Genomic DNA, 21,738 nt, shown 5'->3' with positions numbered 1-21,738 from the left:
TTCCACAGAGAATCCGCAAGAAATTAATCTGCTTTATTTCACATTTGGAAAAAGTGTGGAAACCAAAGAATCGAGGAGTCTGGATCTTGATTTAAAAGAAAATATTGGTGAGTAAAGAATTTCCTTGTAGATTATTTTGTGTGCTTGTGTATATTGTGTTGTATTGACAGTTTGTTGTTGGATGCATTTAGCAAAAGGGAAATATCTTTTGTAGATAGGACAGTAATTTATATCAGAATTAGATCTGTGTTTTCTAAGTGTAGGAGTATTGGAGCAAAGAGTTTAGACTTTTGGGAAGTTTGTAGTGTAAGGTCTAGTTTTTAGTTCCTTCACTTTGTAATTTTGTTTTGTAAAGTATTTGCAGTTTGTTGCTGAAAATGGAGTTTGTGGAAAAGTTTGTGAAGAAGTACGCCTCTGCTGTTTACCATGTCAGTGTCGATAAATCTTTGGAAGACCAATACAACGACTTGATAGCCCAATGTAAAATCTTTAATAATAAGTTGAATAGTAAAGTGCTGAGCAAGAATTTGAAAAAGGAAAAGTTAAGCAATGAAATTTCAGTGTTGCTGAAGATGAAAGAGTTGGCTGAATTAAAAGAAGCAAGTTATTTGATGCAAAAGCTACAAGTCAAGGAGGACATAGGCAAAATTAGTGATTCTGTTATTGGAATTTCTGACAATACAGCTAGTAAAATACATGGTTTGCAATCAGATGTAAACGAATTAGCTGTGAGAAATAGACAGTTGGAGGAACAATTGAAGGAGTGTAGACTAAGCCTCACTTCACATGCAGCTCAGGTTTATTCTTTAGAACTGAAAAACAGTCAAATGGAGAAGTTAATTGCAACACTGGAGAGTAAACTGGATAAAGCTAATTGTCAATTGCATAACAAAGAGCGATGTATACAGTCTCTTACATCAAAGAAATGCAGCACTGAGACAGTCAATGTATGTACTCTTTCTAATGAGGGTACAATGGATGCCGGATATAGATATCCATTGATTGATAATTCTCCATTGCTCACTATTTCTGAGAAGCTTCATCTGTGTCAGCTTCTTGGTAAATTTGAGTCACATATTTCTCCAGTCATTCTGTCCAATAGATTTGAACATGTTGTCCAACAGTATAATCTGAACAATAAAAATGCTTGGTCTCTATTACAAGTTTGGCTTCCAGGGCCATTTGCTGGACAACTAAAAACAGAACAAATAGGTGGTAGTTGTAATGGTGCAGAGATAAGAAGAAAGGAATTACAACGCATCATAGGTGGACGAGACATTAGAGGTGAAAATGCCCTAGCAATGACCAGATTCAGGCGATATGATGATCCGTTGCTCTTTTGTAATAATTATCTGTCCCTATATAGGACTGTTTACAACTGTCTGGAAATGTCTCAGGATGATGCTAATTTCCTATGTTCAATGGCAAATCATTGTAATGTAGATTACACCACAAGAATTACTCTAAGGAATACTAGCTCCTATGAAAACTTTGTGAATATACTTAGGGACTGGTGTAATGAATCTGAAGAGGAATATGAACCGTCAGAAAATGTATCTGCTGTATACAGACCCAGGAGGCAAGGATATGTTAGGTATTGTTATAAATGTGGTCAACCAGGACACATTAAACGGTATTGTAATACACCTAACATGTACCCAGAAAGAAAAAGTCATTCATTGCACCAAGATATTGATAGTGCTGAGGCTGAAGAGGAAAGTATCTCCTATAACACAGAGTTCATAGAGACATGTGAGGAGATAGGTAATATAGGAACTGACCCTCATAGAACTGCACCAAAACCAGAAACATTGCAGAGCCCAAATGACAAAAGTAAGACAGGAAAACGTCAGGAGATGTCATATAATAAACAACAAAAGGAAGGTGCTAATATCCCTATGATCGATCCATGGGTATCTACCATTCTGGTTATTTTGGAGTTGGTCACAAATTGCCCTACCGCTGTTGCTAAACTGCCCAGCACCATTTGCCAATATGGTTGGGTAAGCATAGAGAGACTTTGGCAGCCATGTTAGATGTGAATCAACTAGCAAATGGATAATGGACAGGATAAAGTTATGTTTTGTGTATGGTTTGAATTTGTGGTCTAACTATGTCTGTTTCTTTTTAGACTGGAGACCATGTATCACGTGATATCAAAGCAAGATTAACCAATGTGTCTTGTTCAACAGGCCATATACAGCACTGCATCCATAGATGGAACAGGTTATTTCTCTGTAATAACTAACTATATGAATGCATTCATAAGGCCAAATTTAAATCCATGTGGTTTAGACAATGAGCTTGTAATGACCAGAGGTCCGAATAAGATCCAGTGAGTCACAAACCAAGACTAAGGCAGAAATCTCCAACAGTTGTTTACTCAAAGGCAAAATAACTAAGGTAGTATGGAGAATACCAAGGCAGATGCACCCCAAAGATACACCAATTCAGCATCAGCTGAAATCACTGTGCCACTCCAAGGTCTCCTGAGAAGTGTATGCTCCAACAGTCTAATAATCAATTTACCTAACAGAACAACTCAATACAAGAACAAGTGTAAATTGATTGTAGTGCAATCAAGGGAGCCCCTGGAATGGCACACTGAGTATAACTTATACATATCTAATATTAACAATTAAACACTCTGAACAGGGATACCTGGGTATCTATAACTATGGTACCGTATCCTGAGATAGATCTCGTCTCAGGCAGGAATCTGCACAGGCTGCAGCCAGTCCAGATCTTCAGCGCCAATAAATTACAGCAAGCTCCTCTGTCTTGTCGGCCGATGCCGAGCCCAAACGCCAGGGACTTAGTTTGGTGGCCTCACGATGTTGTCTCTGCTTCTGTAGCTCCTAGAAATGCTCCACAACAACCCGTCCGTCTCTATATCAGCAGTCTGTCCAAACTTATTTCTCCACTCAATGCACAGGGACTCCACAAACTCTCAAATACGTACTGAGTTTCCAGTGAAGTCTCAGTCTTCCAAAATAAAAGGTTAGCTCTTCTCCAGAAAAACGTTAGCAACAAAAAGTCTCTCACAGGGTTAAATAAAAGGTTAGCTCTTCTCCAGAAAAACGTTAGCAACAAAAAGTCTCTCAAAAGCTTTTCCTCCAACACACTCGCAGTAAATTCACACAGTCTCTTGCTATATCACTGCAGCTTCTTCTCCTCTTGCCGCCTTTTTCTTCTCTCACTTCCTAATCTGACACTTTACACACAGGACACCAGACCCCACCCACCAGCACACATTGTCTCCGGGAGTCTCGCAGTGTCTGTCCCTTGCTGCAGCAGGCAAAAACCACAGGGTCCTAGTGCTCTCTCAGTGGGACTACAGTTCACCCTCTTACATGCCAACCCACTAGAGGTTGGCGTCCTCGACACACCTTCCCACTCAAATTCATCCTGAGCATATCGCTGAGGCGGTATTCCTGCCGTAGATCGTGTAGTTCTCCTGAGTCCTACATCAACAGGTGCAACCCTAGAGGGAGCTGAAGTCTCTTCCGTGGTCGTGTCAGTGGACGCAAGTGGAGTTGTCTCCTCCTGCGGCTCGTCAGGACCAAGCAGTTGACCTGATGTGCTCTCCTCAACAGCATCCTCCACATTCCCAACATTCTCATCACACAAGGCCAGATTGGTCACAGGGGGCAAATAAACAGGCGCAGGAGTAAGCACACCATCAAATTCAAGATCATTCAGAGTTCCTGCCCCTTGGGACATGGCCTCTGGCTCTAGGGGGATGGGCGCCGAATCTTCAAACCAGCACCGTTGTAGCATGTTACGGTGCAAATTACAGGTTGGCCCCCCTGTCCCCACCGGTTTGACCTCGTACACTGGAATCTCAGGATTCACCTGTTTTATTATCAGATACGGTATCGCCTCCCATCGGTCACTCAGCTTTCCTGACCGTCGTTTTGTCCTCACCAACACTCTATCTCCCGGAGAGAACAATTCTGTTTGCACGGGTCGCGTATCCCTATGAACCACCTGGCGAAGGCGGTCGCCCACCAACTGATGCACCACCCTCAACCGCCGCCGATGCTCTCGTACCCACTCGGAGGCAGTCCGAAGGGGGACGGAGGAGGGATCTGGCATGTTCAAATCCTCAATGTCTCGGCCAGGTCTACCAAACATCAACATGTGTGGCGAGTAACCAGTAGTACTGTGCACCCTGTTATTGTAAGCCCACATCAATTCGGGAAGATACTCAGGCCAGCGTGTCTGTTACTGACTCTCTAAGGACCTCAACATTTGCAACAAGGTCCGATTAAAATGCTCACACGCCCCGTTACCCTGAGGGTGGTAAGGCGTTGTTCTCGACTGCTCGATACCATAGAGCTGGTGCAACTCCTTCATCAGCGTCCCCTGAAAGCAGGCCCCTTGATCTGAATGTACTCTCTGCGGACACCCGAACACTTGGAAGAAATGTCGGCACACGGCCTCAGCCGCCGACTTGGCCGTCTGATCTCTTGTCGGCACCGCTACAGCATACTTGGTAAAGTGATCTGTCATCACCAGGCAATAGGAGTACCCTGACGTAGAGTACCCTATCAACACGTAGTCAATCATGAGTAGCTCCAGCGGAGCTGAAGTCTTAATAGACTGTGTGGGACCCCGCTGCTCAGGGCTTTTGTTGAGCCCACAAATTCGGCACTGCCGACACGCGTCTGCCACCATCCCTCCCAACTCAGGGCAGTAGAGGACTCGCTGCAACCACTGAAGTGTCTTTTCACTTCCAAAATGGGCCCCCTTCTCATGCGCCTCACGAGCGACCACTGGACCCATCCCCACAGGAATTATCAGTTGGTACCGATGCTGCAGCTCTGATGGCAGGTACACCTTACGATACAAAAGACCTTGTTTCACACACAATTTATCCCATTGTCGAAGGAGTTTCATTCCTTCCATGGACAACTGAGCCTTGTCCTCTGCATGGGGCCAGACCTTGTTTTTACCCAACGGCGCACAAGTGCAACGTCCGGACACTCGTCCTGGACTTTTGTCCAATCTGAGGGTGTTTTACCCAGGACACAGGGCATCCCGGTGGCCACCCCACTTGAGTGTACCACACTTTGGAAGATAGGTATGTGCCCCAAAGCTGGGGTTTCAGTGTCCTCAAGTTGTTCGTCAACATCTTCCCCTGATGACCCAAGGGGCACTCTTGACAATGCATCTGCATTGCCGTTTTCTCGACCCGAGCGAAATTTAATGCGGTAATTGAACTTGGCTAGTCTGGCGACCCACCGCTGCTCCAATGCTCCCAGTTTTGCATTCTCTAAGTGAGCTAGCGGGTTGTTATCTGTCATGACTAGCACCTCAGCTCCTGTAAGATACTCGGCGAAGCGTTCTGTCATTGCCCACACCAGGGCCAGCAATTCCAGCCGAAATGAGCTGTAGTTAGCCGGATTTCGCTCGGAGTCTCTTAAAGACCTGCTGCCATAAGAAATCACTCGCTCTCGGCCGTCCTGCACCTGTGCTAGTACTGCCCCCAACCCATGAAGACTACCATCGGTATACAACAAAAAAGGGGTGTCAAACCGGGAGTATGCCAGCAATGGGGCACTCGTTAGGGCTGTTTTCACTTCATCAAATGCCTTTTTCTGTAGGGGTCCCCATGGAATGGGGCGATTTCGAGGACCCAGCGCTGTCCCTCTCAAAAGTTCGTTCAAGGGACTCACCACTTGTGAGAATTTAGGCACAAACCGCCGATAGTATCCTGCTAGGCCCAGGAAGGCCCGCACTTCCTGCAGGTCACAAGGAGGTGGCCACTCTTGTACCGCCTTAATCTTACTGGCTATCGGTAGTACCCCGTCCGGGGTCACCAGATGCCCCAAATATTCAATCTGGTTTCGTAACAGTTGACATTTTTTTGGCTTTATTTTCAGGCCGTAGCTCTTGAGCCGCCGGAGAACTTGACGCAGCTTCTCCAGATGATCTTCAAATGAGGTTCCGAACACCACAATGTCGTCTAGATAGATCAGAACTGATTCAAAATTTAGATCGCCTAAGCAATGTTCCATCAGGCGTTGGAAGGTTCCCGGGGCGGTAGCGAGGCCAAAGGGCATCCGGTTGAACTCAAAGAGCCCCATTGGCAAGAGAAATGCCGTCTTGGCCCGATCTTTTTCAGCCATTGGGACCTGCCAGTACCCACTTGCCAAATCCAACGTTGAGAAATACTTGGCCCGACCCAGGGCCGATAGGGATTCTTCAATACGGGGTAAAGGATATGCGTCCCATACGGTGTGGGCGTTCAATTTCCGATAGTCCACACAAAATCGGAGTGTCCCATCTTTCTTGCGGACCAAGACTACAGGGGCCGCCCAGGGACTCCGGCTCTCTCGGATCACTTGGTTGTCCAGCATACTGGCCACCATGCTTTTACCTCTTGATAGAGCGCCGGAGGAATTTGACGATATCTTTCTCTAATGGGTGGAGTATCCCCCGTTGGAATCTCATGCTCAATCGTCTGGGTACACCCGAAGTCCTCTCCATGTCGGGAAAAGGTCTCTTGATGTTCCCACAAAACTCTCTCCAACTGCTCCAACTGCACGGGGGTCAGCTTCTCCCGATCCACTCCCATCTGCTCCATGATCACATGACCATTCCATTCCTCCGTAGGAGGCTCAGTCCGGCCTACCTCGACTGCAAATGTCCAGGATGACTGTTGGTCTGGTCGCAGTTCGAATCCTGCATTCTCCGGCACCTTCTCTGCCGGCACAAACAGTTCAGCCAGTATGGTTCCAGCGGGAATTGCAACAGCTTCATCTAAAACATTGATGCATCGGACCGGCACTCGTCCATTCTTCACAATCGCCAAAGACCGGGCCACATGTACCTTGGCAAATGAGGAACTCTCTTGGGCGGGCTCAAGTAACACTTCCAGCCCATTCAAATTCTCTGTGCAGCTCCCACCAGCAGCATTAAGAGTTCCTCTTGTCTGGGTCCCAGCAGGATCGGGGCCCACGATGGCACTCGAACCCGGCCCACCCGGCCACCTGGGACCGCACTTTTCAGCAAGTCGCAACTCAGCACTAGACGGTGTAGAATTCTCTGTGTGGGTCGGTGTCTTGTCGCACGGGCCCAGTATCGGGGTCCTTCACTGGCATACATCTGGTGATTCAAGTCTCGCAGCACGTTCATTCCGAGCGTCACCTCCATCCCTCTTCTAGGGGGTGATCCACCAGTACTACCCCTTTCTGCCCCAGCTCTTGACCAAACATTTTTAGTTGCATCCACACGATCCCCTTGACTGACAGTTGGCCATTATTTGCGGCGGTCAGTCGTATCACTCGGCCATCCTCTGGAATCACTAGTCGACTGAAGTATCTCTCATATACTTCTAGAGGCATTATAGTACATTCGGATCCCGTGTCAACCAAGCACCTCATCTTCCGCCCTTCAAACTCTGCTTCTATCACTGGACTACATGCAAACAAATCTTGCTCATTCCGTCGAGGGCTTTGTTCGGGTGGGGCCGCTGCTGCTTGCCCTCTCATGGCAGCGGCCGGAAGTTTAAAGCCGGCGACGGGGTTTCTGGGGCCGCAAGCGTCCGGCAGTAACGAGAGATGTGTCCCTGGCGCCCACACTTCCAGCAGGTGATTGTTCTGCATGGACGAGGGCTGGACTCATTCTGATAGGACGACCTGGTCATTTGTGGGGTCACCGTTCCAGGGGGTGGGGCAGGAGGCCCCCGTGAGGGGGTAGAGGCGGGATCAACTGTCAGTTGAGACAATTTTAGCTTCAACTCCTTCACCTCAGCACGCAAAGCTTGTACCACGCTTACCAGCCCCTCTCCCCCTGACCCTGACCCACCTTCCTCCAGCTGGGCACTGTTCACTGACCGCTCGGGCACATGGGCAGATTTCTCTTCCCTTTCCACTGCAGCTCGGTAAATCTGCCAGAAAGATAATTCTGGTGCGACCCGGGCCATTTCCAACAGTTTGTCCCGGAGAAGTCTATTGGCTAAACCGGTGATGAATTGATCCCGGAGCAAGCGGTCTACCTCCCGGAACGCTCCCATGGCCCCCGGGTCTAGTCGCTGCATCTCATTCAACGTCTCTTGCAAGATATTAGAGTACTGCATCAGGGACTCACACTCTCTCTGGGGACGATTAAAGAATAGAGACCGAAGCTGGGCCACACGCGCTCGGCCCCCCAAACTCCCCTCTAACGGTTCCAAAATCTTTTCTAACGTATCCCTCTCTGATTCTGGGCGCACCATCACCATATGCCTAATATCACCCTCCAGTGCATTTAATGCCAGCTCAGCGCGTAACGCGGGGGTCAAATTACACATGCGCAGAATGCTCCGGATCCTCTCGGCCCAATCTTGCAACGCCATATTGCGCCCGTCATATTTCGGCATGTGCTGAAGTAAAGCACCTACAGGCACATACCCTCCCGGAGTCGCCGTGGCTGCCAGGGGAACCCCAACCCCCGAGGAAGATGCGGATACAGCGGGGTCATTTCTACCCTCGCCTTCGTCCATGACAAACACTGGATCCTGCCGACTACGCCAAAAATGTAATGACCAGAGGTCCGAATAAGATCCAGTGAGTCACAAACCAAGACTAAGGCAGAAATCTCCAACAGTTGTTTACTCAAAGGCAAAATAACTAAGGTAGTATGGAGAATACCAAGGCAGATGCACCCCAAAGATACACCAATTCAGCATCAGCTGAAATCACTGTGCCACTCCAAGGTCTCCTGAGAAGTGTATGCTCCAACAGTCTAATAATCAATTTACCTAACAGAACAACTCAATACAAGAACAAGTGTAAATTGATTGTAGTGCAATCAAGGGAGCCCCTGTAATGGCACACTGATTATAACTTATACACAATATTAACAATTAAACACTCTGAACAGGGATACCCGGGTATCTATAACTATGGTACCGTATCCTGAGATAGATCTCGTCTCAGGCAGGAATCTGCACAGGCTGCAGCCAGTCCAGATCTTCAGCGCCAATAAATTACAGCAAGCTCCTCTGTCTTGTCGGCCGATGCCGAGCCCAAACGCCGGGGACTTAGTTTGGTGGCCTCACGATGTTGTCTCTGCTTCTGTAGCTCCTAGAAATGCTTCACAACAACCCGTCCGTCTCTATATCAGCAGTCTGTCCAAACTTATTTCTCCACTCAATGCACAGGGACTCCACAAACTCTCAAATACGTACTGAGTTTCCAGTGAAGTCTCAGTCTTCCAAAATAAAAGGTTAGCTCTTCTCCAGAAAAACGTTAGCAACAAAAAGTCTCTCACAGGGTTAAATAAAAGGTTAGCTCTTCTCCAGAAAAACGTTAGCAACAAAAAGTCTCTCAAAAGCTTTTCCTCCAACACACTCGCAGTAAATTCACACAGTCTCTTGCTATATCACTGCAGCTTCTTCTCCTCTTGCCGCCTTTTTCTTCTCTCACTTCCTAATCTGACACTTTACACACAGGACACCAGACCCCACCCACCAGCACACATTGTCTCCGGGAGTCTCTCAGTGTCTGTCCCTTGCTGCAGCAGCCAAAAACCACAGGGTCCTAGTGCTCTCTCAGTGGGACTACAGTTCACCCTCTTACAAGCTCAAAGTTAAAGGTTTAAGTAATTGTTTGCAAACAATTAAACGAGTAGTCATCCCATTGTGATGACTGTGTATTGTATTTACCTAATGCATGATTGTTTGTTGTGTATTTATGTTCTTTATCTTGTTTCACAGGTAATAGTCTTCAATCGGGACCTGAAGTTGAATGGTTAATTTACATGATAGTGCTAACTAGTGCAAAGCTGAGGTTTCTATATGAAATCTGCAGATCCAGCTTTGGTTATCTTTTGTCATCATGAGACAGATAAAGTTGAGTTGCCCTAATTGTTTTATGTTTGTCTGTTTTATGTCTTCCTGTGCAATGCATTGAATCACAGTATTATTTTTTTTTTCTTTTAAATATTCTTGCTGCTCAGAATTTTTTTTTTTAACATCCAGAATCATTATTTTGAAAATTTTCTTACCTCGCATTTAAATTCTATTTTTTTTCTCCCTTTCTTTTTGTTTGATACCAAGTTTTGGTATCAAAGGGGCGTAAGTGTAACAATTAGAATTTTTCTAAATAAAATTTTATTTTTGGAACTTATTTTTCCAAGTTATTTATTTATTTATTTTTTGACTCTTGTAAAAGAAACAATATATATATTACAACTGCTAAGAATCTGATACTGCTCTTGTTCTTTATTTCCAGGATCTATGATGGAGCATAAATTTGCATCCTGGATGAGCTATGATTTAATGGCAATTTGATTCATAAGCAACTTTTATGGAACATCCTCTTGACATGAATTAACCTGTATCTAAAACTTGGGGAAGGCCATGTTTTAACTTGGCATTGGATACCCCTTATCTGTTGATACCATGTGCAGCAGCAGAGTCTACATTAGCAGCATGAGTCGCATGTGATATATTGTTGTAAACTATTCACGTTCTGAATTTATTAGATATATTCAAAGCACAAGGGGATTGTTTAAAAGTATGACCAGCAAACATCATGATCAAAATGAATTAGGAGGTTACCTATCTATTGGTAAACAATGCTAAGGGTTATTGGTGGGAGGTAATATTTTGTCATTCAAATGCAGCAAACGGCATACTGAATTATTTAATCCATCTGATTTTTTTGTACTACTCATTATTTTTCTAATTTTTCCCTGCTACTTCTGATTTTTTTGTACTACTCATTATTTCTCTAATTTTGTCCCTGCTACAAAATATACATGTGCTAATATGACCTGTTACGTATATAAGACGATTCAGATCTTAAATGTTAAAGAACAAACTGCTGTTAAAATTACATCATGTGACACAAATGTACAAAGTCCCATTGAGTTAGAGGAAATCGTAGTATGTGAGAACTGTGACAGAAGAGGGCACAGTAGGAAAGACTGCATGATTCCAGAATGAAACAAAATAGGAAAATCCTAGTGGGAAAAGAAATCAAGCTATAGCAAAGTTAATTTTTTGGTGTGAATGTTGGCAGATTGTGAAGTGAATGTGTCAAGACTAGTGTTGAGCATTCCGATACCGCAAGTATCGGGTATCGGCCGATATTCGCTGTATCAGAATTCCGATACCAAGATCCGATACTTTTGTGATATCGGGAATCAGTATCGGGATCGATATTAATGTGTAAAATAAAGAATAAAAATAAAAAATATTGATATACTCACCTCTCCGACGCAGCCTGGACCTTACAGATGTAACCGGCAGATTCCGTTCCTAAGAATGAGCGCTTGAAAGACCTTAGATGATGTTGCAGCCTGTGATTGGTCGCGTGAGCGGTCACGTGACCGCCACGCGACCAATCACAAGCCGCGACGTCATCTAAGGTCTTTCACAAGCCGCGACGTCATCTAAGGTCTTTCAAGCGCTTGAAAGACCTTAGATGACGTTGCGGCTTGTGATTGGTTGCATGGTGGTCACGTGACCGCTCACGCGACCAATCACAGGCCGCGACGTCATCTAAGGTCTTTCAATCGCTCATTCTTAGGAACGGAAGCTGCCGGTTACATCTGTAAGGTCCAGGCTGCGTCGGAGAGGTGAGTATATCAATATTTTTTATTTTTATTCTTTATTTTACACATTAATATGGATCCCAGGGCCTGAAGGAGAGTTTCCTCTCCTTCAGACCCTGGGAACCATACAGGATACCTTCCAATACTTGGTGTCCCATTGACTTGTATTGGTATCGGGTATCGGTATAGGCGATATCCGATACTTTTCGGTTATTGGTCGATACTATCCGATACCGATACTTTCAAGTATCGGACGATATCGCTCAACACTAGTCAAGACTACTTGCCCTAAGAAGAATTGACTGCAGTGGTGAAGAGGATTATGGAATGGTAGCCTCTTAACAGTTATGTGTCATTCAGACACAAAGGGGCATATGTTGGAGCCAACATGGACAATTTATGTATCATATGAGCAAGGAACATTCCCTTAACTCTACATAACAGCTAAAACCTACATCAAAGGAATTGACCATTAGCTGTAACAGGTGGTCACACAAGTTCCTGGGGTGTGAAGTCCTCTGTTCTTTTAATAGAATAAAGAGAATCTACATTGTAGATGGACATTGTGTCTCCAACCTCTTGGAGGATACATAACCCCTGTGGTGTTGGGAGTATAAGCTATTGTTCCTGAACTGAACATCTTATCTTTGACACACATTCCATGTGGATGTGAATTACAAGACATTGTTCTTCAGTTGGACATCTAGTCTCCGCCTAAACGGAATGCCCTCAAACCTTTTGACACCAGGACTTTATCTTAAATCCAAGGACGCCATCCAAAGGAAGGTGATGATTACTGCAGCCAATGACGGTGTTCAGATTGCCAGAAGATGATTGGACATTTGCCACAGAAGATACCGGAAGCAAGGGTGGAGTCATGGCTTGTATGTGGGCGTGGATGTGTATTGGTTTAATATATATGTAAGGATCAGTTATGTATCTGCTCTTTCCCCACATCCCAGTTTCCTCTGCCCTCTCCTACTACCCCTTCCTTTTAATTTACCCTTGTCCCTTAGTTAGACTTTCCTTATGTATGTCATCGTAAATACCTTGTTTGTAATAAACCCCCTTTTAAAGATCCAGTAGTTCTTGTTAATTAGTATTAACTGGCACCCCAAAGCTCAGCAGATTCTACATTGCAAGGGACAGGGAAGTGGATGTGATGTTGATGGTGCATGCAGAGGATGAGGCCCACCAAGCTGAAAGTGGGCTACAATAAAGAACCACATCTTCTTGCTCGACCGTTCTGTCCCAGTTTCTAGGGGACCGCAGCACACCACTATTAAAGCCAGAGCAGATAATGCTTCCAGTCACTTAGCCACTACCACAACATGTTCCACATGGTCAAGTCAGAGTAGCCGCCGTGAGTGTTGACCGCATATTACTCACCCTGATCCTCCTTCCCCCCACCATGCCGAGTGCCCTGAGACAACTGATTCCACACTTGGACAGTCCGAAGAGCTGTTCACTTTTCCCTTTAAAGATTCCGGACTCTCGGCCGGTCAACTTGAAGTGGGGCAAGATGAGATTGTATGTAGTGATGCCCATAGATTTCAGCTGCCATGGTCACACGGAGGCAATGGTGGGAATGTGTCACAAGAGGTGGAAGATGATGAGACACAATTGCCAGAAAGTCAGGAGGAGGAGAAGAGTGCGGATGTGGAAGACGAGATGGTGGATGACATAGTAACTGACCCAACCTGGCAGGAGGACATGCAGAGCGAGGACAGCAGCACATATGGGGAAGGAGGCATAACACCCCAACAGGCAGGACGAAGCAGTGTGGTGGCTGCAGACAGAAGGTATGCATTCGTTGCACGTAACACCAACATGACGGAAGTTGCCATTCCAACTGTTAGATCTTCCAGAATCTGGTTATTTTTTAAACACTTTGCTGATATCCCCAAACAGGTCATTTGCAGCACCTGCTATAACCGCATCAGCAGGGGTAGCAAAACTACCAGCCTGACCACCACCAGCATGATCAGGCACATGACAGCAAAGCACCCGACTGTATGGCTGGTGCCCTGCATGTGTTGTTGCCCACAGACAACCAGCACCATCATCAAGCCCGTCCACATCCGTGTCCCAAAGCAGCCTTCAGGTGTCTATACCCTAGTCATTGGAACGCAAGTGGAAATACGCAGCAAACGCCCCACAGGCCACAGTACTAAATTCTCACATTTCTCCTCTGCTTGCACTCGAAATGTTGCCTTTTAGGCTCATTGAGACGGAAGCTTTCCACAACCTCATGGCAGCAGCCGTCCCAAGGTACTCAGTCCCCAGTCGCCACTATTTCTTCCGGTGTGCCGTACCGGCATTACACTAGCACATGTCCCACAACATTACCCTGCCCTCAACAATGCTGTTACTGGGAAAGTCCACCTTACCACAGACACATGGACAAGTGCTTGTGGGCAGGGACGGTACATCTCACTGATGGCACACTGGGTTAACATAGTGGAAGCTGGGACCCAGTCGGACCTTGGGATGGAACACATCCTTCCGACGCCAAGGATTGCGGGCCCTACATCAATCAGGGTTGCCCGACAGTCTACAGCTCCTTCAGCTCCTCCTCCTCTTCAGCCTCCATCACTGAAATGAGCACATCAGTCAGAAGCTGGAAGCACTGCAGCATTGCCTCAGCCAAGCAGCAACAGGCTGTGCTGAAGCTAATCTGCTTAGGTGACAAACCGCACAATGCTAAAGAGTTGTGGACAACGCTGAAAGAGCAGTCAGATTTTTTAATCTGAACCTACAGCCAGGCATGGTCGTGTGTGACAATGGCCGGAACCTGGTGGCAGCTCTGAGGCAAGGTGAGCTCACACACGTACTTTGCCGGGTCCATGTGCTTAACCTCGTCATTCAACATTTTCTCAAAAGCTACCGGGAGCTGCCGGATCTGCTAGTGAAATTACGCCGCCTGTCTGCCCATTTTAGAAAATCAGCTACAGTTTCAGCCGCCCTTGCCGTGCTTCAACAGCGTTTGCATCTTCCAGCTCACCGACTGGTGTGTGATGTCCCCACGCGTTGGAACTCTATATTTTTAAAAATGTACCCCCCATGGACAAATGTTTGTAAGCCCATGCACTTAGTGTATGGGCATTACAAGTCTAGGAGACCAGTTCCTTTAAATTGGGCCTAGTTTTTATTGAGGCCTTCCTCCATGTCTCATCATTTTCCACCACTAGAACACAAGGGTGAACGTGTACTATGCTGCTACAGCCAGTCAATTTTTTTTTTTAAATAATTTTTTAAAATGTACCCCCATGGGGAAATGTTTGTGGCCATCCAGTTCCTGGGTTCAAAGGCTTCTTGGGGTGCTTATGATTTGGTAGCAGGGCAGGCGTTGCAGTCAATACATAAGAAAAAGTATGGGAGTACAAAATGAATAATGTGAAGTGGATTTTCCTGTGGCCATCCAGTACCTGGGTTCAAAGTTTTTTTTGGGTGCATATGACTTGATAGCAGGGCAGGCCTTGCATTAAATGCAACATTTTTTCAGGAAGCCTTCCTGTACCTCTCGTGAAAGGGTATTGGGGTGCGTCGTAATTTTTAGCAGCCTAGCCACTCACTGGATAGGCAATAACAGTATAGGAGACCCACTGTTTAATAATGGCCCTTTAAGAATATTAATGCCGCCTGATGCCATTATAAAAATAGGCTTTGTTACTTTAAGAGTCGCTCCTTCATAAATGAAACAAGATGTGTCTGATGATGTCACTCACCACATGGCCAGCTAGAGTTGTTAAATGTTACAATGCATTTGTATTGGTTGAAAGCAATGTTAAAGTTGAAAAATGCATTAAAAACGCTACGTGTGAACATAGCCCAAGTGGTAGAGGAACATTTTGGTCTGGGGTGAATTATTTTGCCTTATATACAAGTCATTACTCTGGAAAGGATATTCCTTAACATATTTCCCATCAAAATCCATTTTTGTTTAGTTTTTTTATGTTTTTTGGTGCACCTGTAAAAATGGCATGAAACTCTGACAACATTGCTTACAGCTGTGATCTAGAAGTCAGAAATGCTTCTGGGGGTGATCCCCATGATGTTCCCGTGTCATTTCAGCAGTGTTTCCATCATTTTCAGACATTTTTAGACCTTAAAAGGGCCTCCAGGGGGGATCGCGATAAAAATACTCAGGTTTCCCATGGATTTACATTGGGCTTGTTGCCCGGGTCGAGTACCTGAGTATTCCAATTTGCTCGACCCAAGCAACGAGCACCTGAGCATTTTAGTGCTCGCCCATCACTAATCTCATCCTTTGAAAGATTAAAAATCATTGAGAAAACGTTTTAAAACATATTCCTGAAAAGATTGAATCTTGACAGTACCTTGCCAATACTTACTGTATCTCCTTGATTGACATACAGTTGGGTGAAAAAGTGATTGCCCCCTAAACCTAATAACTGATTGGGCCACCCTTAGCAACAACAACTGCAATCAAGTGTTTGCGACAACTGAAAATGAGTCTTTTACAACATTCTGTAGGAATTTTGGCCCACTAGTCTTTGCAGAATTGTTCTAATTCAGCCACATTGGAGGGTTTCTGAGTTTGATCAGTCTTTTTAAGGTCATGCCACAATATCTCAATCGGGTTAAGGTCAGGACTTTTACTAGGAAACTACAAAGTCTTAATTTTGATTTCTTAAGCCAAAGGTGGACTTGCTGGTGTGTTTTGGTTAACTGTCCTGCTGCATAACCTAAGTGCGCTTCAGCCTGAGGTCACAAACAGATGGCAGAACATTCTTCTTCAGAATTTTTTCTTAGACAGCAGAATTCATTGTTCCATTTCCAACAGCAAGTCTTCCAGGTCCTGAAGCAGCAAAACAGCCCGAGACCATTATACTACTACCACTATATTTTACTGTTGGTATGATGTTTCTTTTCTAAAATGCCAGATGTAATGGGTCATACACCTTCCAAAAAGTTAAACTTTAGTCTCGTCAGTCCACAGAGTTTCTCCTAAAAGTCTTGGGGATCATCAATATGTTTTCTGACAAAACTAAGATGAGCATTTATGTTCTTAATGCTCAGCAGCAGATTGTTTTGGAACTTTGCCATGCAGGCCACTTTTGCCTAGTCTTTCTTATGGTGGAGTCATGAATACTGACCTTAACTGAGGCAAATAAGGCCTGCGGTTCTTTGGATCTTGTTGTGGGGTCTTTAGTGACCTCTTGGATGAGTCATTGCTCCGGTCTTGAGGTAATTTTGGTCGGCCAGCCACTCCTGGGAAGGTTCACCACTATTCCATGTTTTTGCCATTTGTGGATAATGGCATTCACCGTGGTTTGCTGGAGTGCCAAAGCTTTTAAAAATGGTTTTATAACTTTTCCAGACTCATGAGAAACAAAGTAATTGAGATCTATTTTTTCAAGAATATCTTTGGATCATGGCATGATGTCTAGCTTTTCAAGATCTCTTGGTCTACTTCACTTTGTCAGGCAGGTCTTATTTAAGTGATTTCTTGATTCAGGTGTGGCAGTAATCAGGCTTGTGTATGACTAGGGAATTTTAACTTAGCTTCCAAAAGATGTAATAAATGACAGTTAAGTTAAAAATGGCATTTTGTGTTTATTTGTGTTATCTTTGTCTAATATTTAAATTTGTTTGGTGATCTGAAACATTTAAGTGTGACAAACATGCAAAAGATTAGGAAATCTGGAAGGGAGGAAACACTTTCACACAGCTATAGATCGGGGCATGTACATTGGATATAAAAAGTCTATACACCCCTGTAAAGGGGAATCTAAGGCTAGTTTCACATTTGCATCTGTGTACGCAGCGTTTCATCCACATACATCTGCATGCGTCCTGCGTACATATATTTAACATGGTGTACGCTGGGACATGCATTTGCATGCTTTCGCCTACGGATGCGTACGCATGAGTCATTTCGCATGTGTGCGTTGGGGCTCGGCTAACGCAACCTGTTGCATTTTTTGAGGCTTCAAATATGCGCGACCATACGCATGCGGACGCTTTCGGATGGAGTGTGTCAAAGCAACGCATTACAGTCTATTGGAACACATATGTATGCAAGGACATGCGTACGCTTGCATTTGCGTATGCATGAGTATTTCAACGTAAACATCTCCAGGAACTGGTTTAAGCCACCCCGCAAACAAAGCTTTTAAAAGAGGGTATGGGCACTGGAAGTCCAGGACTCTCCAGACTCTGGAATTGATTAGAAGCCATTGCATGTTCTTTGAAGACTCTCAATTACACAGGTCAACAAAAAAAATTTTTTTTTCTGGTGTCCAAAATATTTTAATGAATTTGGGGTATTTTTGGGGTGCTGATTCTGAATATGCTATCAGTTTTGCCAGATTGGCTCAAGTTTTTGACATTTTTGGTATCTTATTTATAGCACTTGTTGGTAAATGCGACGCATCATCTCATTAATTTCTTTGGATTAGTACTTGAACTGAGCAGTTGTCAATATAGTTTTGTGTTAATTAGTGTTCTAAAAGTTTGTTCATAGCTTGATTTTTGCACTAACTTTATGTTGTTGTCTGTTTTCCAGTGAAAAGCATGAACTCATCAAGAAGAAGTTGTCTTAACGATCCAGACTCATTCTGTTACATTTGTGGTGAATACACACTGCCAAAACATAGAAGAAACATAACAGACTTCGTAAAAAAAGTGTATTTTGCCTATTTTGGGGTTATGCTTGGGGACCAAGACAAGTTTTGGGCACCACACATAGTGTGCAAAGCATGTATCGAATTATTACGAAAATGGAGCAAAGGACAAAGAAAAAGCTTCAAATTTGGTGTTCCAATGGTGTGGAGAGAGCCAAAAAATCATCATGATGACTGTTATTTCTGTGCAGTGCAAGTGCAAGGATTCAATAAGCATAAGAAACGAAAATGGGAGTAACATGGAATCTGCAAGAAGGCCTGTCCCTCATTGTGAAGATGTGCCTGTACCTGTGTTTACCATAAATAACAGTCATCATGATGATTTTTTGGCTCTCTCCACACCATTGGAACACCAAATTTGAAGCTTTTTCTTTGTCCTTTGCTCCATTTTCGTAATAATTCGATACATGCTTTGCACACTATGTGTGGTGCCCAAAACTTGTCTTGGTCCCCAAGCATAACCCCAAAATAGGCAAAATACACTTTTTTTACGAAGTCTGTTATGTTTCTTCTATGTTTTGGCAGTGTGTATTCACCACAAATGTAACAGAATGAGTCTGGATCGTTAAGACAACTTCTTCTTGATGAGTTCATGCTTTTCACTGGAAAACAGACAACAACATAAAGTTAGTGCAAAAATCAAGCTATGAACAAACTTTTAGAACACTAATTAACACAAAACTATATTGAGAACTGCTCAGTTCAAGTACTAATCCAAAGAAATTAATGAGATGATGCGTCGCATTTACCAACAAGTGCTATAAATAAGATACCAAAAATGTCAAAAACTTGAGCCAATCTGGCAAAACTGATGACATATTCAGAATCAGCACCCCAAAAATACCCTAAATTCGATGAAATATCTTTGGCACCAAAAATGCTGTTGACCAGTGTTATCAAAATGGGCTTATACAAGCTAATGTCTGTCTGTTTTTCTCCCTGCAGTCTGAATCACTTCTGCCTATCTTGCAGCATTCCTCATCATGTCCTCCAGTGCAGAGCAGACCTCAGAGAGTGGACAGGAGACTGAAGTGAGTACATTTGCTACTCATTGGTAAGTATTGACTGTCAATATGACACATGTGGTAAAATCATGTATTTTCTTTACAGAACCATACCAGGGCAGATGAGCAGGAGCAGCAGATTCAGGCCCAAGTTCCAGTGGCAAGACAGTGTGTAAGTATTCTTGACTGTTTTTGGTTATTCTTGACTGTTTTTGGTTATTCTTAAAGGGCACCTGTCACCCCCAAAATCGCTGGTGAGGTAAGCTCACCGGCATCAGGGGCTTATCTACAGCATTCTGTAATGCTGTAGATAAGCCGCCGATGTTACCTGAAAGAGGAGAAAAAGACGTTAGATTATACTCACCCAGGGGCGGTCCCGCTGCGGTCCGGTCGGATGGGTGTCTCCGGTCCGCTCCGGCGCCTCCCATCTTCGTTCCATGACGTCCTCTTCGGGTCTTTATGCCGCGGCTCCGGCGCAGGCGTACTTTGCCTGCCCTTTTGAGTACTGCAGTGCGCAGGCGCCGGAAAGGTCAGAGAGGCCCGGCGCCTGCATTACAGAATGCTGTAGATAAGCCCCTGATGCCGGTGAGCTTACCTCACCAGCGATTTTGGGGGTGACAGGTTCCCTTTAACTGTTTTTGGTGTAAGTGTTTTATCTTTACAAAGTTAATTTCTTTCTTTCATTTCTAGGTTCCACAACGGGATGAAGAAGAATTAATTGACAGTGACCTCCTCATCACATCGGTGCAGGAGCGAGTTCCGTTGTGGGACACCTAGAGCAGCAGCCCTCGGACGCAGTGGTGATTCAGGGGCTGTTGTATTAAGTGGCCCAATCACTGATGGATGACAGGGATAATGCCCCGCCACAAGTCCGAAAAGATTTTCATAAGTATTGCAATGTGGTCAGCAGTGAACCTGTAAGGCCTGGATCACACAACCGTGTGTTATGTGAGAGACTCCTGCAAGTTTCTTGCATCGCACACGGTTGTGTGATCCCGGCCTTAAATGCATTGTTTAACAATTTATTTTTTTCCTCCTTCACAGTGAACAAACTCAGAACCCGTTGACGTTCAATGAAGGATCGCTTCAATAAGGACCTGAGACAGGAGATCCAAGTTCGAAATGGTGCTGCTCAAAAGATCAGGAAATACAAGTACCATAGAATGCTGTTTTTCCTGAGGACTGTGCTTGCTCAGCGAACGTAAGTATTTTTGTGTTGTATTCCATTGTGTTGTATTCCATAATCTGATTTTTTTCTATTCCACAGGATAGTTGGTACTTTTACAATTGTTATTTTTTTGTTGTAATGTTTTTGTTTATTTTCCACAAAGAACCTGGAGCAGCACTGCTGAACCTGGATCGTCTTCTGCTGGAGCAGCCCCTCATCGAACAACCACCGAAGAGTAGCAGTCATCCACCAGCGATGCAGCAATTGGGCAGGGTTCACAAGCTGAAGAATCGGCAGCTAGTTCTTCAGGTGTTCCCCTGTCCCAGTCCTCTGCCACTGTTTTTCTTGGGTCTTCCCACCAGCGACAGAAGGCCTTGTACAGGTCACTCATGCCCAAGTTTATTCACTTGAGCTCATTCTTCCAGAATGGCCTGAAGGCGCTCGGAGATAGACTGGAAAGTTGTTTTACTCATGTAAACACACTATTCCAGGATGTCAACCGACGCCTTGACCCCCTGGAAGCCAACCTTCAGAGACCAGCACAATTTTTTTTAATGCTATAGAGCGGGGCATGTTGGAACACCTTACGCCTGATCTCCAGCTGAATGTGATGCAGGCCTGCAATGCTGCTTACATTTAGGCTATGCAGCAGACTCGGTACTTATAGCAGCCACACATGGCATTTCGCCTCTGCCACCACTAACCCACATCACATCTTTACCGAGTTCTACTGCATACCACTATACTGCCACCACCATGCCAGGTCCTGCTGCTGAATGCCAGTCCGCCACCACCACCATGCCGGGTCCTGCTGCTGTAGGCCAGTCCACCGCCACCACCATGCCAGGTCCTGCTGCTTTATGCCCGTCCACTGCCACCACCATGCCGGTTCCTGCTCCTGCACGCCCGTCCAAATCCACATTGCCGAGTCCTGCTCCTGCACGCCCGTCCAAGTCCACGTTGCTGAGTCCTGCTCCTGCATGCCGGTTTACTTCCACGATGCAGAGTCCTGGTACTGCACGCCATCCTCAACCCACCACTCCCACCCTCCCAAAGAGACACAGAAGAAGCAAGCTGCCTAGTACCAGCTCTGGACAGAAATATAAAAAGGAGAAGCGTGGCCACAAAACTGTCCTACCACCTCCACCCTCACCTCTCAATGTGTCTCTGTTGTCCAATTTGTCTCTCCCTTCCAGTGTGTCTCTCCCGTCCCATGCTTCCACTCCTAATGTGTCTACTCCCATCCCTGACCTCCCAGACCCCACACATTTAGTAGTCCCTTCCCCTGGAACCCCTTCAAGTTTTTTTCCCCTAATCACCACTTGTTCTTTGTCTCTTTCTGTGCCGTTGCCGTCAAGACACGCTG

General features: G+C 45.1%; 1 protein-coding gene across 1 annotated transcript; it reads left to right on the top strand.

Annotated features, from left to right (window-relative positions):
- The first annotated feature begins 377 nt into the window (after positions 1-377).
- Positions 378-2,036, top strand: LOC143793780 (posterior protein-like). The gene has a single exon (XM_077280770.1). The coding sequence runs from the start codon at positions 378-380 to the stop codon at positions 2,034-2,036; it is 1,659 nt and encodes a 552-aa protein (XP_077136885.1).
- Positions 2,037-21,738: the final 19,702 nt, after the last annotated feature.

This window comes from Ranitomeya variabilis, chromosome 1 (assembly GCF_051348905.1).
Source record: "Ranitomeya variabilis isolate aRanVar5 chromosome 1, aRanVar5.hap1, whole genome shotgun sequence".
Taxonomy (NCBI): domain Eukaryota; kingdom Metazoa; phylum Chordata; class Amphibia; order Anura; family Dendrobatidae; genus Ranitomeya; species Ranitomeya variabilis.
This window is presented reverse-complemented; position numbering and strand designations above follow the sequence as displayed.